Source organism: Typha latifolia, chromosome 2 (genome assembly GCF_019914945.1).
Source record: "Typha latifolia isolate L0001 chromosome 2, TyphaL0001v2, whole genome shotgun sequence".
Taxonomy (NCBI): Eukaryota; Viridiplantae; Streptophyta; class Magnoliopsida; order Poales; family Typhaceae; genus Typha; species Typha latifolia.
In genome coordinates this window covers 1,218,226-1,234,692 of record NC_133087.1, presented here as the reverse complement: position 1 = coordinate 1,234,692, position 16,467 = coordinate 1,218,226, and the positions used below count along the sequence as shown (strand labels likewise).

At 35.9% G+C, this 16,467-nt stretch overlaps 2 protein-coding genes across 3 annotated transcripts in view; one reads left to right on the top strand and one right to left on the bottom strand.

The window, feature by feature from the left end:
* LOC140782448 (anaphase-promoting complex subunit 1) overlaps positions 1 to 11,821 on the top strand; it is a 29,695-nt gene extending 17,874 nt beyond the window's left edge. The window contains exons 20-37 of one of the 2 annotated variants that reach the window (XM_073129005.1): positions 2,553 to 2,624; positions 5,419 to 5,512; positions 5,580 to 5,662; positions 6,017 to 6,073; positions 6,212 to 6,289; positions 6,403 to 6,524; positions 6,607 to 6,767; positions 7,218 to 7,294; positions 7,363 to 7,455; positions 7,687 to 7,788; positions 8,275 to 8,415; positions 8,509 to 8,682; positions 9,079 to 9,142; positions 9,232 to 9,371; positions 9,456 to 9,610; positions 10,073 to 10,151; positions 10,248 to 10,346; positions 11,157 to 11,821. In XM_073129005.1, coding sequence (XP_072985106.1) covers positions 2,553 to 2,624; positions 5,419 to 5,512; positions 5,580 to 5,662; positions 6,017 to 6,073; positions 6,212 to 6,289; positions 6,403 to 6,524; positions 6,607 to 6,767; positions 7,218 to 7,294; positions 7,363 to 7,455; positions 7,687 to 7,788; positions 8,275 to 8,415; positions 8,509 to 8,682; positions 9,079 to 9,142; positions 9,232 to 9,371; positions 9,456 to 9,610; positions 10,073 to 10,151; positions 10,248 to 10,346; positions 11,157 to 11,555 — 2,190 coding nt within the window. In that variant the 3' untranslated portion in view covers positions 11,556 to 11,821. Of the gene's footprint in view, positions 1 to 2,552; positions 2,625 to 5,418; positions 5,513 to 5,579; positions 5,663 to 6,016; positions 6,074 to 6,211; positions 6,290 to 6,402; positions 6,525 to 6,606; positions 6,768 to 7,217; positions 7,295 to 7,362; positions 7,477 to 7,686; positions 7,789 to 8,274; positions 8,416 to 8,508; positions 8,683 to 9,078; positions 9,143 to 9,231; positions 9,372 to 9,455; positions 9,611 to 10,072; positions 10,152 to 10,247; positions 10,347 to 11,156 lie in introns of both variants that reach the window. The other variant, XM_073129004.1, reaches the window with a different exon arrangement.
* A 925-nt stretch (positions 11,822 to 12,746) lies between these two features.
* LOC140781477 (protein trichome birefringence-like 28) lies at positions 12,747 to 15,671 on the bottom strand. Its single transcript, XM_073127460.1, has 5 exons — positions 14,662 to 15,671; positions 14,358 to 14,529; positions 14,061 to 14,260; positions 13,786 to 13,944; positions 12,747 to 13,370 (listed from the first exon to the last, which is right to left on the bottom strand). The coding sequence occupies exons 1-5, from the start codon at positions 15,189 to 15,191 to the stop codon at positions 13,019 to 13,021; spliced, it is 1,413 nt and encodes a 470-aa protein (XP_072983561.1). The 5' UTR covers positions 15,192 to 15,671; the 3' UTR covers positions 12,747 to 13,018.
* Positions 15,672 to 16,467: the final 796 nt, after the last annotated feature.

The window sequence follows — 16,467 nt, the reverse complement described above, 5'->3', positions numbered from 1 at the left end:
ATCATTCGTAATATCTCAATTTGAATAAATCAATATAAAAGCAGTCGATCTATGTTAAAAGTGTACTATCATGGAAACCCACCAAAACTGATAAAATGCCATCTTGTCTCATTAATGGGTACTCTGACCTGTGGCCACATCGCATTACCTAGTCATCATCGGGATGGCGCACGGGACTTTTCTAGATAGTCGATCCGTCTAGGGTCACAGTAGGTACTCTGCAGTGCTCTACTTACTTTTCCACTAGCCGTTGAGTAAGATTAGAATCACCGGGACAAAAATCTAGGAATCTTTTCCCTAATCCCGCCAGAGTCACTTGGTAGCACGTCGCAACGTTACATTCCAATAATCTTTTCCTTGGGCTTATCTTCTTAAAAACAAATTGGATTTCAAATCTCACTTTTATCAGTATTCAACTATACTAATTCATTCTAAATCTCAAGTATCAAATTCCTCAATCACCAAAATTCTCAATTCTTCAAATACAATATATACACGAATAATCCATAAATTCAAATACTGCTATTTCCTCTAATATATATATAATATAAATCATTCTCAATAAGTTAGAAAACACAAATAAATAATAATCTAATATTTAATATTGTAAAATTTCACATCTCAAAAATAATATTTTATTTTTGATCATATTCTAAAAATAAAGATCTCTTATATTTTATTTATAGAAAATAAAATATATTAGCATAAAGATCTCCTCTATTATTTTCTGAAAATAAAAAATAATATTAATTATTTTTAGGAATCCGAAATCTTTATAAATTGAAATATTCCTAATTTATATCTTATTTTCTACAATAGAAATAGATATTAATTATTTTCAGAAATCTAAAATTCATTTAAATTGAAATATTCCTAATTTATTTCTTATTTTCTACAATAAAAATAAATACTTTGAAATCTGAAAAATAATAAACAATAAAATCCCCTTTTTTTCCAAGAATGATAAATATGAATTTTCTAAAATGCAAAATCTTAACATTTCTAATTCTTTATTGAAAATCCTTAAAACAACGAATTTCTTAACTTCTCGCATAATTGATTTAACTATATTGTAAAGTTTCTTATCTTATAAAATTAAATAAGATACGAATAAATATAAAGATATTTATAATTCATCAATTCTATTTTTATATAATAAAATTTTAAGAAAATATGAGTGGGAACTTGCCTTGATCGCTCAATCCAAAATAATTTAATTTTCGCATCCTAATTGTAATCTGCACGAATTTCAAAGTGCTTCATGATTGTCTTCTCTTTCCTTTTCTTCTCTTTTTTTTCCTCTAACCTCCCTAAAGAATAATCTTTTTTTCTCGGTACTGTAGCATTGCTACAGTGCCACATAATTTCTCTCCTAAAAAATAACTTTAGGGTTTTCTTCTAGGCCCCCCCTTTTATAATTGACAAAAATATAATAAGAGTCCTATTAGAATAAGGATTCTAATATCTTAAGGATATATCTAAAAATTTAATTTAATTTGATAAAAATCCTAAAATATAAAAGATAAAGTAAAATTCCTCATTATCTAAACTATATATATATATATATTTATTTATTTATCTATTTTATTTATTTATGTTTTAAAATTCTGGGTTGTTACACTAGCCATTGCCAACATGTCAGTCCCTGTGAATATGGTCAGCCATATCTATAGGAAGGACTGAAATTGGACTGTTGAGTATGTAGCAAAGCTATATGATAAAAGGACGGATTCTCATACTACCTAAAGGTTTACTTTCGGTATCTTTTATACATAGAAGGAAACTTACTTGTGACAATTAATAGAATTTATTCCTAGTTTCTTAGGGCTCCTTTTTTACCTTAAAAATGTAGAGAAGTGCATTTTGCCTTTTGTTTATTGAAGTTAGAGCCACCTCGTCAATTTAGTACTTGTTCAATGCCAACAGAACTTTAGACAGGGTTTTCAACGTTTTATCATGTTAGGAAAGTTACTGAAGTCTTTGATGTCTGGAGATTCTGTTGACCAGCATATTTTCTTTTTCTATTGTTTATTATATGAGACTGTGTATATATTATAGTCAATAGAAATCTTCTCCTTTAGAGGTTTGTAAAACAAAAAATTTCTTGTGCTGATGACATTTTTCTTTGTCTAAGAGTTTCTATAAATTCTTAGACAAGTGCCACTAATAGATATCTTAGTGCTAGAGATGGCTCTTTTTTACTGTGTAATGTTTCACAAATTGAATTGGAAAAGTGTTCAGCTGCTTAATGGTTGCTGTCTGCTTGCTTCACAAGAACAGATACAATGTTTCCTCTTTCAGTTTACTTATTCATTCAAATCATAAATGATTCTGCTCCCTCAGATTACTATAGGATAGTGATATCTTCTTTTACCATTTCTGAAATGTGGTTGAAGGCTACAGTTACCATGTTTTCTACTCAATCTTACTTAGACTATTATTTTCATCCATTGCTGTATGATTGTAACTGATCATGTTCTTGGTCTGTCACGTACACCTTCTATGATTCTATAAATTGATATTGTCCTCAATGTTCTTTAATTGATTTTCAGTCAGCCGCGTTAATGTCAATTGGGCTTCTGTATGAAGGATCAGGACACCCATTAACTATGAAGATACTTTTGGTAACAATTTTGTTTTTGCAGAATTAATTTGGACTTGTCTTTTTGTGTTTGGACAATGGTTGATTTTGATTATTTTTTTTGCTATTATGTGTTACCAATTTTAGTATTATACTTAGCTTGAACATTATTACTTACACATATAGATAGGAAACAGTTTTATACTTTTAGTTTTGACACTTATAGTTTATTTATATAACCTTTTTATTCAATGATTATCTTCCTGTTCAAATATTTCCATTGAATAAAGTGCATGAAACTTGATGATAATCTGTTAAGGGTTTCTTTTGTGTCATAGTAATTGTCTCAGCAATATTCTTGTTAAACAACTTATTTTTAACCTAACATGTTTGTTGAACACTTGAACTTTGTGGTGTCCGCAAGAATTTGATGATGTATGTCATGATCAGAAATTGGAATAATGATCGGTCATATACCTCAAAACACTTGAGATACACGAAGCCTTAATAAATAATTTTTCTAAGTCTACAATGTCAAGAATTTTTTATGAATATCTAATAAATAAGTCCAACATTATTGTTAATGACCAATGTTACTATTAATGTGTCTCCAATCAAACTAAATTAATTTAAAACATAAAGATTAATAGAATTGAAAGATAAAAATGTAAATTCTAGGTGGAGGTAAGGTCTCGGTGTATCTCGGTCAGTCGTCACGCTAGCCAGTACCTGAAATGTTAGAAGAAGGATCTTATGAGCCAACAACTATAGCTCAGCGAGTGGAATTTACTCAAAAGCCAAATAAATTCTAATCCATAAACATTACTTTAAATAAATCTAAGTCCAGCGGTATAAAATAACAATCTCACCAAGTATGCTTAAACAACAGTAATAATAACGACACAAGTAATAATAGAGTAAGTCATATCTCATAAGATGTTTAGTATCAACATACTGAATTTTTCTTAATAATGATAATAATGACATATGTCTCCATTTGGTCAATGCTCTGTGAATTCATATCAATTGGAAGTTATCTCAAGATGGCGCTCGGATTTTTTCTTCATAACTGATTCAGTTAATTATCAGGAGATGTCATTATGTGATAAACACACTGTCTCTTCCTCTAAGAGTCACCAGAATATAATAAAATTCATGTTGTCTTTTTCACTAATCGTTGAGAGAGATTAAAGTCATCGCAAGAAGTCTTTTGATATAACTTGATATTGTTATCTAACACCACTAAAGTCACTTGAGAAAGTCACTACAACGATCCAAAATAAGATTTTTCCGTAGTCTTCCAAGGAGATTTGAGTTACTATGGAAAGTTACAAACGATCTATGCTGGGATTGTTCTCTAACTCACACCAAATATCAATTATATTTTTACAGTAATATTCATGATAATTGAAATTGCTATTTGTACATAGTATAGCAATGTACCGAGTTATATATTTTGCACACAGAAAAATAAAATACGTGATAATGTATGAAATACAAGATGGATAAAAAGTGACCCCATTCACCTGAGTCTAGATGAAACGACCGAAATTTTTAGTCCGTGTGTTAAAAATCACCACTTTTAATAATAAATAAATAGCATATTTTAATTTAACTAGTATCATGTTTTTTAAAATTTAAAACTAATTAAATGGCTAAAATAGGCTAAGTTAAGCCCAAAAGTTTGGGTGCGGCCCACACAGTTCTATTACTTCGATCGGGTCGAATTCTTGGATCAGAAATCCAGACCGGAACCTGAAAAATAATAAGGGTTGGCTTAGATTGAACTCGAGCCCAACCTTGCCTTCTTCCTCGAGGAGGTCGACGAGGGGAAGAGAGAGAATGAAGGCCATTAGCAATTACCGCTGTCGTCCAACCACTGCAACAGAAGCTCCTTACCACTGCTACGACCTTGCAACATCTTGGAGGAAGGTTGCCGTGGGTGGCCGCCACCGATGAAGATTCTCCTCTCTCCATCGTCGATGGCCATGAAGGTTGCTTCTATGATGGTCTGAGCAATGGGAGCTCCCACTAACAACATCCATGGCACGAGGTCAATGACGAGAAGCTTTGGTGCACAAGTGGCAACGACCTGAAGCCATCGTCGGCTTGATTTGTCGACGAAGTCGCAACACTCAAAATTAGGTATTTCTATTCTAACCTATTGAACTTCAAATTGAATAAGGATGGAAGAAGGCTGATCGGTGAGTCATAGAGTGGTCACCAATCGCTCCAGTAGTGCTCCGACGCTTCGATTCAATAGTGGGTGCTTCGATGTGAAGAAAAGAATAAGAAGAGAAAGAGATAGCGGCGTAAGGGAACAAAATGATAGGGTAAAGGGTTTTTGATTTATAGAGTAGGTTTTGAATCCTATTTGGAAACCAGCGAGTTAGCTGAAAAACTCGCGGGCACCTCCTCCTTGTCGCATAACGGGCAAGAAGAGGAGAAGGGGGTCGCACGTGCAGTGCACCTATACCCTCTCTTTTTTTTTTTGGTCAGTTCTTACAATGCAACCTTCATGATCCTAAGTTTGTGAAGAACAATGATTTTGTCTAATAACTTGATCATTAGGACTTAAAATAAATGTACCATTTTCTGCTATATAGATCTAAGTTTCCATTTACTATTTGTCGTCATGAGGAGATACGCATTTATGGGTGAAATTTGATAAGGAGGTGAATCATTATATATGACTTGTTGTTAAGAAACATGAAATGGGAAGTATTCTGGTAACATCTGATAACAAAGATAAGCAAGACCATTTGTTTTCCAGCATGCACCAACATTTGGCCTTGTCAAAAACCTATTTATTTTCTGCTGTATTTTATTTCTTGTAGGGTGAGATAGGTCGTAGAAGTAGTGGTGATAATGTACTTGAAAGAGAAGGGTATGCTGTTGCTGCAGGATCTGCATTGGGACTTGTGGCCTTAGGTATGCAGCATATTACAAAAGATTTAATTTTGTATGTTTCTAACTAACACAAAGCAAATTCTTAAAGGGCGAGGAAGAGATGCGGTTGGTTTTATGGATTCTTTTGTAGATCGACTATTCCAATACATCAGCGACAGAGGAGTTCACAATGTATGTTTTTGCTTTTATCTTTATTATGCAAAAAAGAATTTGCACTGGAATGAGTAAATATTCTCGGTGTTTGATTGATGGATACGATCTCTTCAAGTGATCAAATGTTTCATAACTTTTTTAATTAAGTCATTCAAATTTCTAACTTACTTGTTTCTTTCAAAAGAGCTAATTAACAGGAGGTGCATTTATAAAAGAACTGAAATCTTTAACCAAATTAGGTTTTTTCTCAACTCTTATTCAATACAATGTTTTGCACATGCAAGGTCTGAGCTTCTTGAGTTATATATTGGTGTTGACATCAGTTACATCTGCATAATGACTGCTATTGGTTTTTGTTTTTTTTTTCCTCAGGAGAAATCTGGAAATTCATCCCTACTTGCCGATGATCAAAACCGCAATATTGGACAGGTTCTGTACTGAACTATTCTTCTCACTGCAAATTCCATCACTTACTTTAGAATGTCTGTTAACACATCAGTAGTGAGACATGAAAATATTACTGCTTGATTTAATGGTAAATAGTATTTTGTCCTGTTTTTTTTTTAGATGATGGATGGAGCACAACTAAATGTTGATGTCACTTCACCTGGAGCAACAATTGCTTTAGCATTAGTATTTCTGAAGGTGAAGATTTGAATATGGTGATGTGTATTTATTAGCATAGCATGTAATCTAATGCATTGTGTCAAAATATAATGATCTACTCTTGGTTGGATAATTCAAAATTTTATTTGCAGACAGAATCAGAAGTAATGGCAGATCGACTTCATATTCCAGTCACTCACTTTGATTTGCAGTATGTGAGACCTGACTTTATTATGCTCCGCATAATCGCTCGGAATTTAATATTGTGGAGCAGGTAACGTTAAAGCATTTTCCTGATTTCACCTAGAAATACAGCATATATTTTTATCAGGCCGAGTATATTTGCTATCTTGTAGAATTCAGCCTTCTAGAGATTGGATTGAATCTCAAATTCCTGAGATTGTGAAAGTTGGGATTTTGAAAGTAGGAGATGGGGAAATTGACAGTGATGAATATGACGCAGAAGCTGTTGTCCAGGCATATGTCAACATAATCACTGGATCTTGCATTGCACTTGGTATTCCACTAGCCTGTGCTTTTGTAGTTCCTTTACCTCAGTTAAATTTGATACATACATGTCTTTTGGTTCCAATGTGTATGTCTATAAGAGAATAGTTATGCTGCTTCCTTGTTTCTAAAGCTCTTCACCCTCATTATTCTTGATATCATGAAACAACATAATAATTGTTTAAATCAATAGCAGTACATGGATATTCTCTCTATTTCTGAAATAGTGAGTAGTTGTATTAGATACATATGACTGGCACTGAAATTTTACAAACTTATCCTCAAACCTGCACTGGCAGGACCTCTATACTTCTTCAGAAATATTAAATTCTTATTGTGTTTTTCTGATTCCAGTCAACAAATGTTCACAATTAGCTGAACTTGGAGCCCAAATGTGCCTCATGTTTGGCAGTCTTGATTTCCTGTTATTGTTATTAATTATCATTGCCAATGATGTCAGGGTTAAAGTATGCTGGCACAAAAAGTGGTGATGCCCAAGAGCTTCTTTATAATTATGCTATCTATTTTCTCAACGAGGTAAAGTTGTTGTGAGCTCTTGCAAGTACTTATCTTTGTTTGTAATCATATCATTTTTCAATATGCAGATTAAACATATATCCCTTGGAAGTTTAAGTGCGTTTCCAAAAGGATTGCTGCAATTTGTAGATCGCGGAACTCTAGAGATATGCTTACATCTTGTCATTCTCTCACTCTCTGTGGTTAGAACTACAAGAACCTAATGCTTCTATTAATTATTTCTTGATATTTTTTCAGAAAATTTTGTGATGCATAATAAAATAATATAATTCTAACACAATGGCTTCAAATGGATTGCAGATCGTACCACACTATTACTGTATTTTTTTACTAGTTTGTCTACACAACAGAGGTGTTGTTTTTTGTTAACAAGATATTTTGTTTTTGATTAGGTTATGGCTGGATCTGGACATGTACAAACATTTCGGTTATTAAGGTACCTTCGTGGTCGAAGTTCCGTGGAAGGACATGTAAACTATGGAATCCAAATGGCTGTAAGTTTTACAAAAGTTTTTAACTTCTTTCCCATATTTTGAGAGAATGTCTCCTCAATAATTAGAATTCTATAAGGACCATGCATGTTTTGGTAAGTTTTTTACGGAAAATGTGGATTGAAGCACTTAGTCAGACTACAGATGTTTTACTATTTTGAGTGAATGCTTGATCATTTATAGGTGTATCTATTGAACATTTTGTCATAAATACGTGACTACGATATTTATGCATCTTTACTATAAAAATTGGAAAAATTAAAGTTTGCCCTATTTCCTTGTTCTTTCCTTTGTATTTAGAATTTGGGCAACTACATTTAGCATATGAAACAAGAAATTTATTGTTGATACCTGACCAGGACAATGCTCAAACTTGTGAATATGTTCTTGAAAAAAGGGATCCTTGAGTCACTTGAGTATATGATAATTCTCACTTTTGTGTAGTTTCTTCATTCATGGTTCTGATGACTATATCAAACTGTATAATAGGTAAGCTTGGCCATTGGATTTTTGTTTCTTGGTGGTGGTACGCAAACTTTTTCAACTGGAAACAGCGCCATTGCTGCATTGTTGATTACACTTTACCCTCGTTTGCCTACTGCACCAAATGATAATCGCTGTCACCTTCAGGTATATCGGAGCATGCAGCAGCAGTATATTGCATATATTAACCTTTTTTTCTTCCAGGATACTAATTAGTTTCTTCATGATGCGTATATGTAGGCATTCAGGCATCTGTATGTGCTTGCTGCGGAATCTCGTTGGGTTCAAACAGCAGATGTTGACACAGGTCTACCAGTATACTGTCCACTTGAAGTTACTATAAAAGAAACAGAATATTATGCTGAGACTAGCTATTGCGAAGTTACTCCTTGTATTTTGCCACAGCGCTCAGCGGTATGTAATTTTCATTCAGCAGGGGCAATCAGAAATTTAACTTTTTTGTTTGGTCAATTGTTAGGCATAGTTCTGTTAGATCCAGTTCTTTTGCAAAATGACCGGACAAGACAAATGTGCATGCATCTTAACATGAATTATTTGGTGCAGCAACACGGGAAATATAATCTACCACACCCTTTGGGTGATATTGAGTGAATATCTCTTGTAAACTTGTCAAGTTCTTAAAAAGGATAATAATGTAGTACTTATCTCTAGAGTGAATTTGTACAAATTCAATGTCAGTCACCGATAAGTCGATAACCTTCTAGACTATGGAATTATTGTTAACAGATATATGCAGCTTTTTTCCCGGAAAATCAATGATGACATAGTGCATGTTGTTTCACATTGCAGTTGAAGAGTGTTCGAGTATGTGGGCCTAGATATTGGCCTCAATTCATACAATTGTTACCTGAAGGTAAACATCAGAAACATAATCTTTCTATGATTATATCCCTTTCAGAAAATTTCCAGCGTAAAATCTCTTTGTATGGCCTTTATCAAAAGATAAGCCGTGGTGGAGATATGGAGACAGTAGTGACCCTTTTAATGGTGGACTATTATATATAAAGCGGAAAGTTGGCTCGTGTTCCTATGCGGATGACCCGATTGGATGTCAATCTTTGCTCTCGCGGGCAATGCACAAGGTAAAAATTATTCGCAATTTTTGTTGTAGATTCTCTAAGTATGGCAACATGTTATTGAGTCAATTTATCACTTCCTTATTACAGGCCTGTGATACATCATACATAAGCGGTTCTACTGCTGGATTCAGCAGCCTGGAACATGATTCATTTAAGATCGATCAGTTAGTCAGTACCTTTTCAGCTGATCCTAGCCTAATTTCTTTTGCACAACTTTGCTGTGACTCCTCCTGGAATAGTAGGCAAGTGATCTTTATCTGTTGTCCTTGTACTATACGTCAGTGCACTTTTGATATATTAAAACCTCTCTTATTGTGTTGTGAACTCGTTAACTCTTCTTTTAGCTTACATATCAAAGTATAAATTTCATGTGGGCATAGGTAGCAGTTCCTGCTACAATTTGACTTATATGAACTTGCAGTTGATCAATTTCAAGTCATAAAAGTAATATTCTGTCTTTACTCTTCTAGTGCAAATGTTATTAAATGAATAGTAATGTGCATACAATTTCTTTGGACAGAAATTGCAAAGCATGTTAAAGGTATTTTGCTCATAAATATTCTTAATATACTCTTTTTTGTGGTTGTCTTTCTACATTTGCATGTGTATACTCTTCTATCTATGGACTGTAGGAAGTCTCATTACTCATCCATAACATTTTCCATTCTACTCCATATTTGATTACTGTAGATTGCAATTTGCAGAACTGATGCCAAATTCCAGGAGTTTTGCTCACAAGTACTATTTGAGTGTGTGAGCAAAGATAGGCCAGCCCTTCTACAGGTATTTAATTGCAGAACTATATTCGATATGCATGCTTGTTCCTTTCCAACTGTTTTACTTCATGGACTTGATTTTATTTATTTATACTTTTCATAGGTCTATCTCTGCTTGTACACAATGATAGAGTCAATGTGGGAGCAGGTGAAGAGCGGGCACTTTATTTTTCATGACTCTCTTTTCCTTTCCAGTTTAAAAGTAAGTACTTTACTTTCTTACCTGTGGTGAATAGGGTGGGTTAGGTTCACATCGTATTTTGTTGATATGGCTACTATCCAGTTTAGCTGAATATAAAATATACCTTTTGCTAGTGCTGCACCATTCATATGTTTTCTTCTCTGAGCCCTTAATTCACTTACAATAAGAATTTAGAAAGCAAACTATGAGGAACATTATCTTCTATTTGACTTGAGAATGCTTTCAGATCTCCTTGGATTTCTGGACTTTCACTCCGTATCCATGACTTGATAGTTGGTTGCATTCTAGTCAATATGTTATATTTATCGCTTTATCTGCTCATGGTATTGGTTATGCAAGAAGAATCTGGTTACCATTGGTTGCTACTTAAAAATGATCTCAGCATGATAAATTCCCGATTTGTATCAGTATCCATATTTAGTAAATAACATTACAAACTTATAGTAATTTTATATAAATATTCATATCTGTGATAAATATATTGTTTTTTTTTCTTTATACTCTGTATTCGATCTTTTTAATTTAAAAGTTAAAAATTTGGCAGTTCTTTAAGTATGTTGCGCCTCACCATCTCGGATAATGGTTCACTTCCTAACATTCTCTTATAATAATTTGATTTAGAATGTCTAATTATCAGCATTATGGCATCATTGTTTAGTATCAGTAGTTATTGGCAGTACTTACTGCTGGTCGTCTTATATGATCAAAGGGTTGCTTTGTCATTAGAGTAACAAAATACCAAGATATTTGCACTTTATGGTTTCTTATTGTTGGTTTACATATGATCTCTTATTTTGTGCAACTTTGCAGCTTGCATTAGCCTATAATGATGCTCTAATTACCGGCAAACTGGACTGTACAAATGGAGGTATTGTTCAGACTGCATTTATAGAATCTCTCAGGAAGCGCATAGATGGAATTCTGACAGCTTCCCAGAGCCTCAAGGATAACTTTCTTAATTACATGGAAATGGGCAAGTGGCCCAGCATCCAAAATGAAAAGGGTAAGGTGGAAGCAGTCCTTCTCTCTTGGTATCTTCTGTGGTATGGTATCCCACCTCCGCATGTTGTAGCATCTGCAGTGGAGAAAATTAAACTGAAAGGCCCTATGCGTGGATCCATGGTTCCTTTGCTGCGCTTGTTGCTTCCAACAGTGCATGCCAAGGGGATTGTTGAGATTGATAAGCTTCACTTTAATTCTAGTTGCTAATAATTTTGGGGGAGAGCAAGAAGTTCTATTTGCAGACTTTCTGCAGCTCCCCGTTGAAGGAACAGTGTCTTCTGCTTTGGCTGGACGAGATAATAGACTTAATATGGGGTTCTTTGCCAGATCCAACCAGTGGGACTAAACCCCTGGTGGTTGTTATTGTATATAAATAGGATGGGTTCTATTCATATTGCTCGTATAGTGATGCAAACTTTTTCATATGGCCAGTATATGACAGATGTACACTAATGCTAAAATCATGTTCAGAATTCCAGCGTACGATGTTTTTATTGCTTAGTGCAGTAGTCTGAAATTTTTTACCCTCCGTAGAACTTTACATGCGCATTGGCAATATTCCTAACCAATGTTTCGACAAAGGAGAAAAAAAAGTAATACTAACAAATGATAAAGATAGACTATGATTCCTTTGATGCTAGGCGAGTGAAAGCTACAACTGTTGGAAATAAATTCTTTGACCGTCTGCTTTGGTCTAGCATTTCAAAAATAAAGCATCAGATGCTCTTTATAGATCATTGAGCTGGTGGTCCCTCTGCTTTTCCGTGTAATTCTGCGTCTCTTTTTTTTTTTTAACCTTTTGTCCTTTCTTCCTTTCTTTTTACTCTTTGGGGGGGCGTTCCTTGTTTTTCCATATTTTTTTTATTGTATTAAACAACTGCCAATTCTTTTTTTTTTTTATGTACAAAAAGATACTAAAGCCGACATTAGTCTAGGTTTTAAGTGGTTGTATTGTCGAGTTAAATACCTTCGAGCCAAGCCATTATATTGGGCCACCAAATAATTTTTTAAACGACAATTGTTCGGGTTTTGAGTTGACTCTAGGTGTTTTTTGGTCGTAAGGGTTAGAATCACCACTAAACTTTCCTAAAGTTTGTTTACTATTATTGTTATTCAAACTTTGCACACGTCTCTTGTTGGCTGGGTATCTATCTGCTCGGATGCTGCTAGTTGGACGTCAGTCTTTCAGCTTTCCTTTTCCTTTTTGAAGCTCTGCACACGTCTCTTGTTGACATTTGTTCGGATGCGAGATGGATGTTTTCGAACCGGAATCAAATGCGTTCACTGCCCTCCGTGCTACGACACAGCATTTAACACAAGCAGCCGGAATCTGTTGGAAAACTGTGAAGAAATTCCTACCAAATCCTTTAATTATACTTGCTAGATTGTAGTTTAGTGTTTCAGCCAAAAAAAAGAGACCGACCCCATGTATTACATCTTTATACTGCTTGCAAAATCAATTTACAGTACAAGTGAACTCATGTTTTACAAGGACCATGATGGTGGCAATGGCATTCCTAGAAACGAAACTATATTGAATTTAAATTTAATTCTTTTTTTTCCCCTTAAAACAACTCATCTAAAAATTGGAATAAAAATGATATTTTAAAAAAAAAGGTTGGCATCTCTGTACTTGTGTGGGTTGGGCCCCAAATCCCAATTATATTTTGCTACGGCCTGGACATTATTCTGGCGTAGAGGAACTCATTCCAAGTGTCCGGGACGCCCGGGAGGCACCAGTGGATGCAATCAGCATAGAGGGCTGGCTCGGCTTGCTGCTCCGGCGTCAACAGCTTCCCCTGCCGGAGAGTGTGGACCGACGTGTGTGCGTCCTTTCGGATCTCCGACAACGCCGTGATGTTGATAAAGTGCACCGGCACTCTCCTGACCAAACTCGTCATCTTGTTCGCCACCCTAAGTAAACCCCAGTCCGTGCCGACGTCCGGCTTCCGTGTCCGGTTCAACGCCGGCAGAGTCTCTAGTGCACACTTTATGCCATTTGGATTGCCCCAGCCATGAGGCCTATTGTATTGTTTAATGCAGGGGTTGTTACATGTTAGTCACTCATAGATGATATCCAAATTTGTGCAAAGATGCTAGACATAATTCTAAATAATAATCACATGATTGTTGGTAGTCTCTTGTCTTTACTCTATTTGTCGTGGCTTCATAATTGAGTCTTTGCCGGGCCCTCAATTTCGGATAAAATAATGTGGTGGAACTCAGAACGTTGGCTCCACCGTTCCAGTTTCTAAGAGATACATATACTATTCAAAACTGGTGTACCATGTGCCTTAGATTGTAAACTAAAAAACTTTTTTTTTTTTTTTTTGGTACTAGAAGAATGGTAATGCTGGGCTAGTTGGCATTCAAAGATTCTTATCGTTTTTGCCGCACAAGTGACAAGTGGAGTGTAATCTAAGAGAAATAGACTTACTTGTTATGAACTGGAGAGAAGCCCATGAAGAAGACCATTGTCTTGTGGGGATCCACATGCGTTTCCACCCAATTACCCCAAGTCCTGAGCACTCTTCTATATGCAACGGGTCTGTCAATCTCGTCGTACTTCATTGCTCCTTTAGCAAATGATCCTCTCCTATCCCACCACCAAACACCCTTAATTAATTCACAAATCCAGCAGCAGTAAAAAGTATAATCAAATGTAATCAAACCGATCGACATGGTGTAAGTGATCACAATAATTCCACTCACAAAACTTTCATCCTGCGAGTGTTCATCCACCATATGTAAGTGTTGAAGACCAAATAATCCACCCCCTCCCAGTTGACCGCGTGCTTCGCGATTGCTGCCGGCGTGATGATCCGATTCTGGATGCTGTGCATTGCGGGGTCGTCGGAGTTGGATTCCACCAAGAACGGTGCCCAATAGAATTCCACCGAAGCATTATACTCCTTAACAATTGATACCAAAAAGTAAAAAATAAACCGATCAAAATGTCACTCATTAATTAGAAGGAAAAAAAGAAAAAGTTCTAAGTATATATATTACCTCAAGTCGGAAAGTATTAAGTGAGCCATTCTTGATGAGAGTCTTCTTATCCCAAGGGACGACGGATTGGACCAAGCAAATCATTGACTCCCATTGATTCCGGTTCAAAGAGTCTCCCACAAACATGAGCCGTTTCCCCCGGAGCCTTTCCAGGAAGGCCCTCGCGTCAAACCTTCGTTCAATTTTAACCCCCCCGAGTTATACAAAATTACAAATAGGTTCGGATTTTGCAAGAACGGACCACACTTTTTCTTTAAGGTGGGGGTGGGGGGGTGGGGGGAGGAAAAGGAAATTGGACGCATACCGAGGGAGGGAGCAATCTCGAGGCTGCCATCGCCACTTCTGAAACGTGTCGTCCTTCCGGCCGTTCCTCAGGCACGTGACCTGCTCCGTGAGGAAGCCGCACTCCTTCTCCTTGTAGATCGGGTACTTGACGTCGTCGAACACCCACCTCCCGTCGAAGAGGTCGCAGCTCTCCGGCACGCGTGCCGCCTGCTCCTTCTCCTCCTCCGCCTCCGCCTTCGCCGACGAATGGACCTCCTCCTCTAATTGGGCCTCCTTCTCGGCCGGCCTCTCCAATTCCAGTACCTTACCGGGCTCTTCTTCTTGGGCCACCGCCGCCGCCGCCGCCGCCGCCGCCAGCTCGGTTTCCTGGGCCTTCCCTTTGGAGGCGAAGGAGAGGTCGGCCATGGACCTGATGTCCTCGTTATAGATGAAGGTGGCAAAGAGAAAGACGGCGAAGACGACGGCGGCGACCGAGACGTGGCCGCTCTTGCGGGAGGTGAAGGCGGAGTGCTTCATGGCGAAGGAGTCCTTCCGGCGTGGTATCCGCATGGGGGCAAAGTTGTTTAAATGGAGGGTTTTTTGGAGTAAGAGGGTACAGTGACAAGGTGGAGGAGGAGGAGGAGGAGGAGGAGGGGAGGGAAGGTGAGAGGAAGCTTTCTTGAGGTACAATCGCAATGGTTGCTTTCTTTGGTGTTGACGCCCAGGAATAGACTATAACCTGACATTATTTTGTTTTTGTACAAAATCCTATGGAGGAGGATGATGATGGAGGAAAGGTGGTGGGGTAGGGAGTAACGTGGAAGCTTAGAATAAAGGTGACGCTCTTCTTTTAATATATATTTCTCTGTTAGGTGGGGGATGCAATCAATAGGAAAAAAAAACTGTGTGTGTTTATTTTTCATACTAAATATATATATCCTTTTGTACTTAGACTTCATGTAATTTATACAAGAAATGTCCATAGAATTCAGTCTTATATTTAGATTCCTACATTTTGAATAAAATTAATAAAAAAGTATCTATAGAAATATAGGGTGTGAAAAAATAAATGTACGTACCTAAGTATATATAATTGTGGTATTACTAATAAATCTCTCGCATCAATCAATATTATTGTCTTCTACGTTGGTAGAGAAGCACATTAAAATATAGTTTCGTTTGGGAGGGATGGGATGGATATATGGAGATGATCGACCTCCTCCGAATTTATTGCGATATTAATTATATCTGCCATTTTACCAATTTCCTGACACTACTCTGAGTACCTCGCAGTTATTTATTCGTTCTCAAATTATCCGTTGGTAAAACTTACAGGTTTTTTTTTTATGAGAAGAGGATGTACGGATACTAATAGGGTAGAATTTGTCGAGTTTAAATTAAATTTGAGATTGTTTATGATAACGTAAACACAAATATGTTCATAAACGAGTTATTAGATAACATAAATTATTAAATTGTAAATATGTTTATTTGAATTCTAAATGAATTATCCGAGCTATAATACAGATTGTTGTGTTATAAATGGTTTGCCCGTATCTTTTGTTGGTTTATTCCAACTTCTTTTGCATGCATATCCCTCTAAGTTTTCTTATTTGAGTATATACTCTTCATATTATATTTTTAATAATTATGAGTTAAAATCTTAATACTTTAATCACTGAAAAATAATGCAGTAATAAGAACAAAAATATTTACGTCCTTTGATAGTTAATTTTATAACATCTTAATGAACAAAAAAAGAAAAAAAAATATGATGTCAATATATATAAAATGCTTCAAGGGATATACATATATAAATACCAACTTTGGAGTAGTAAAAGAGGGA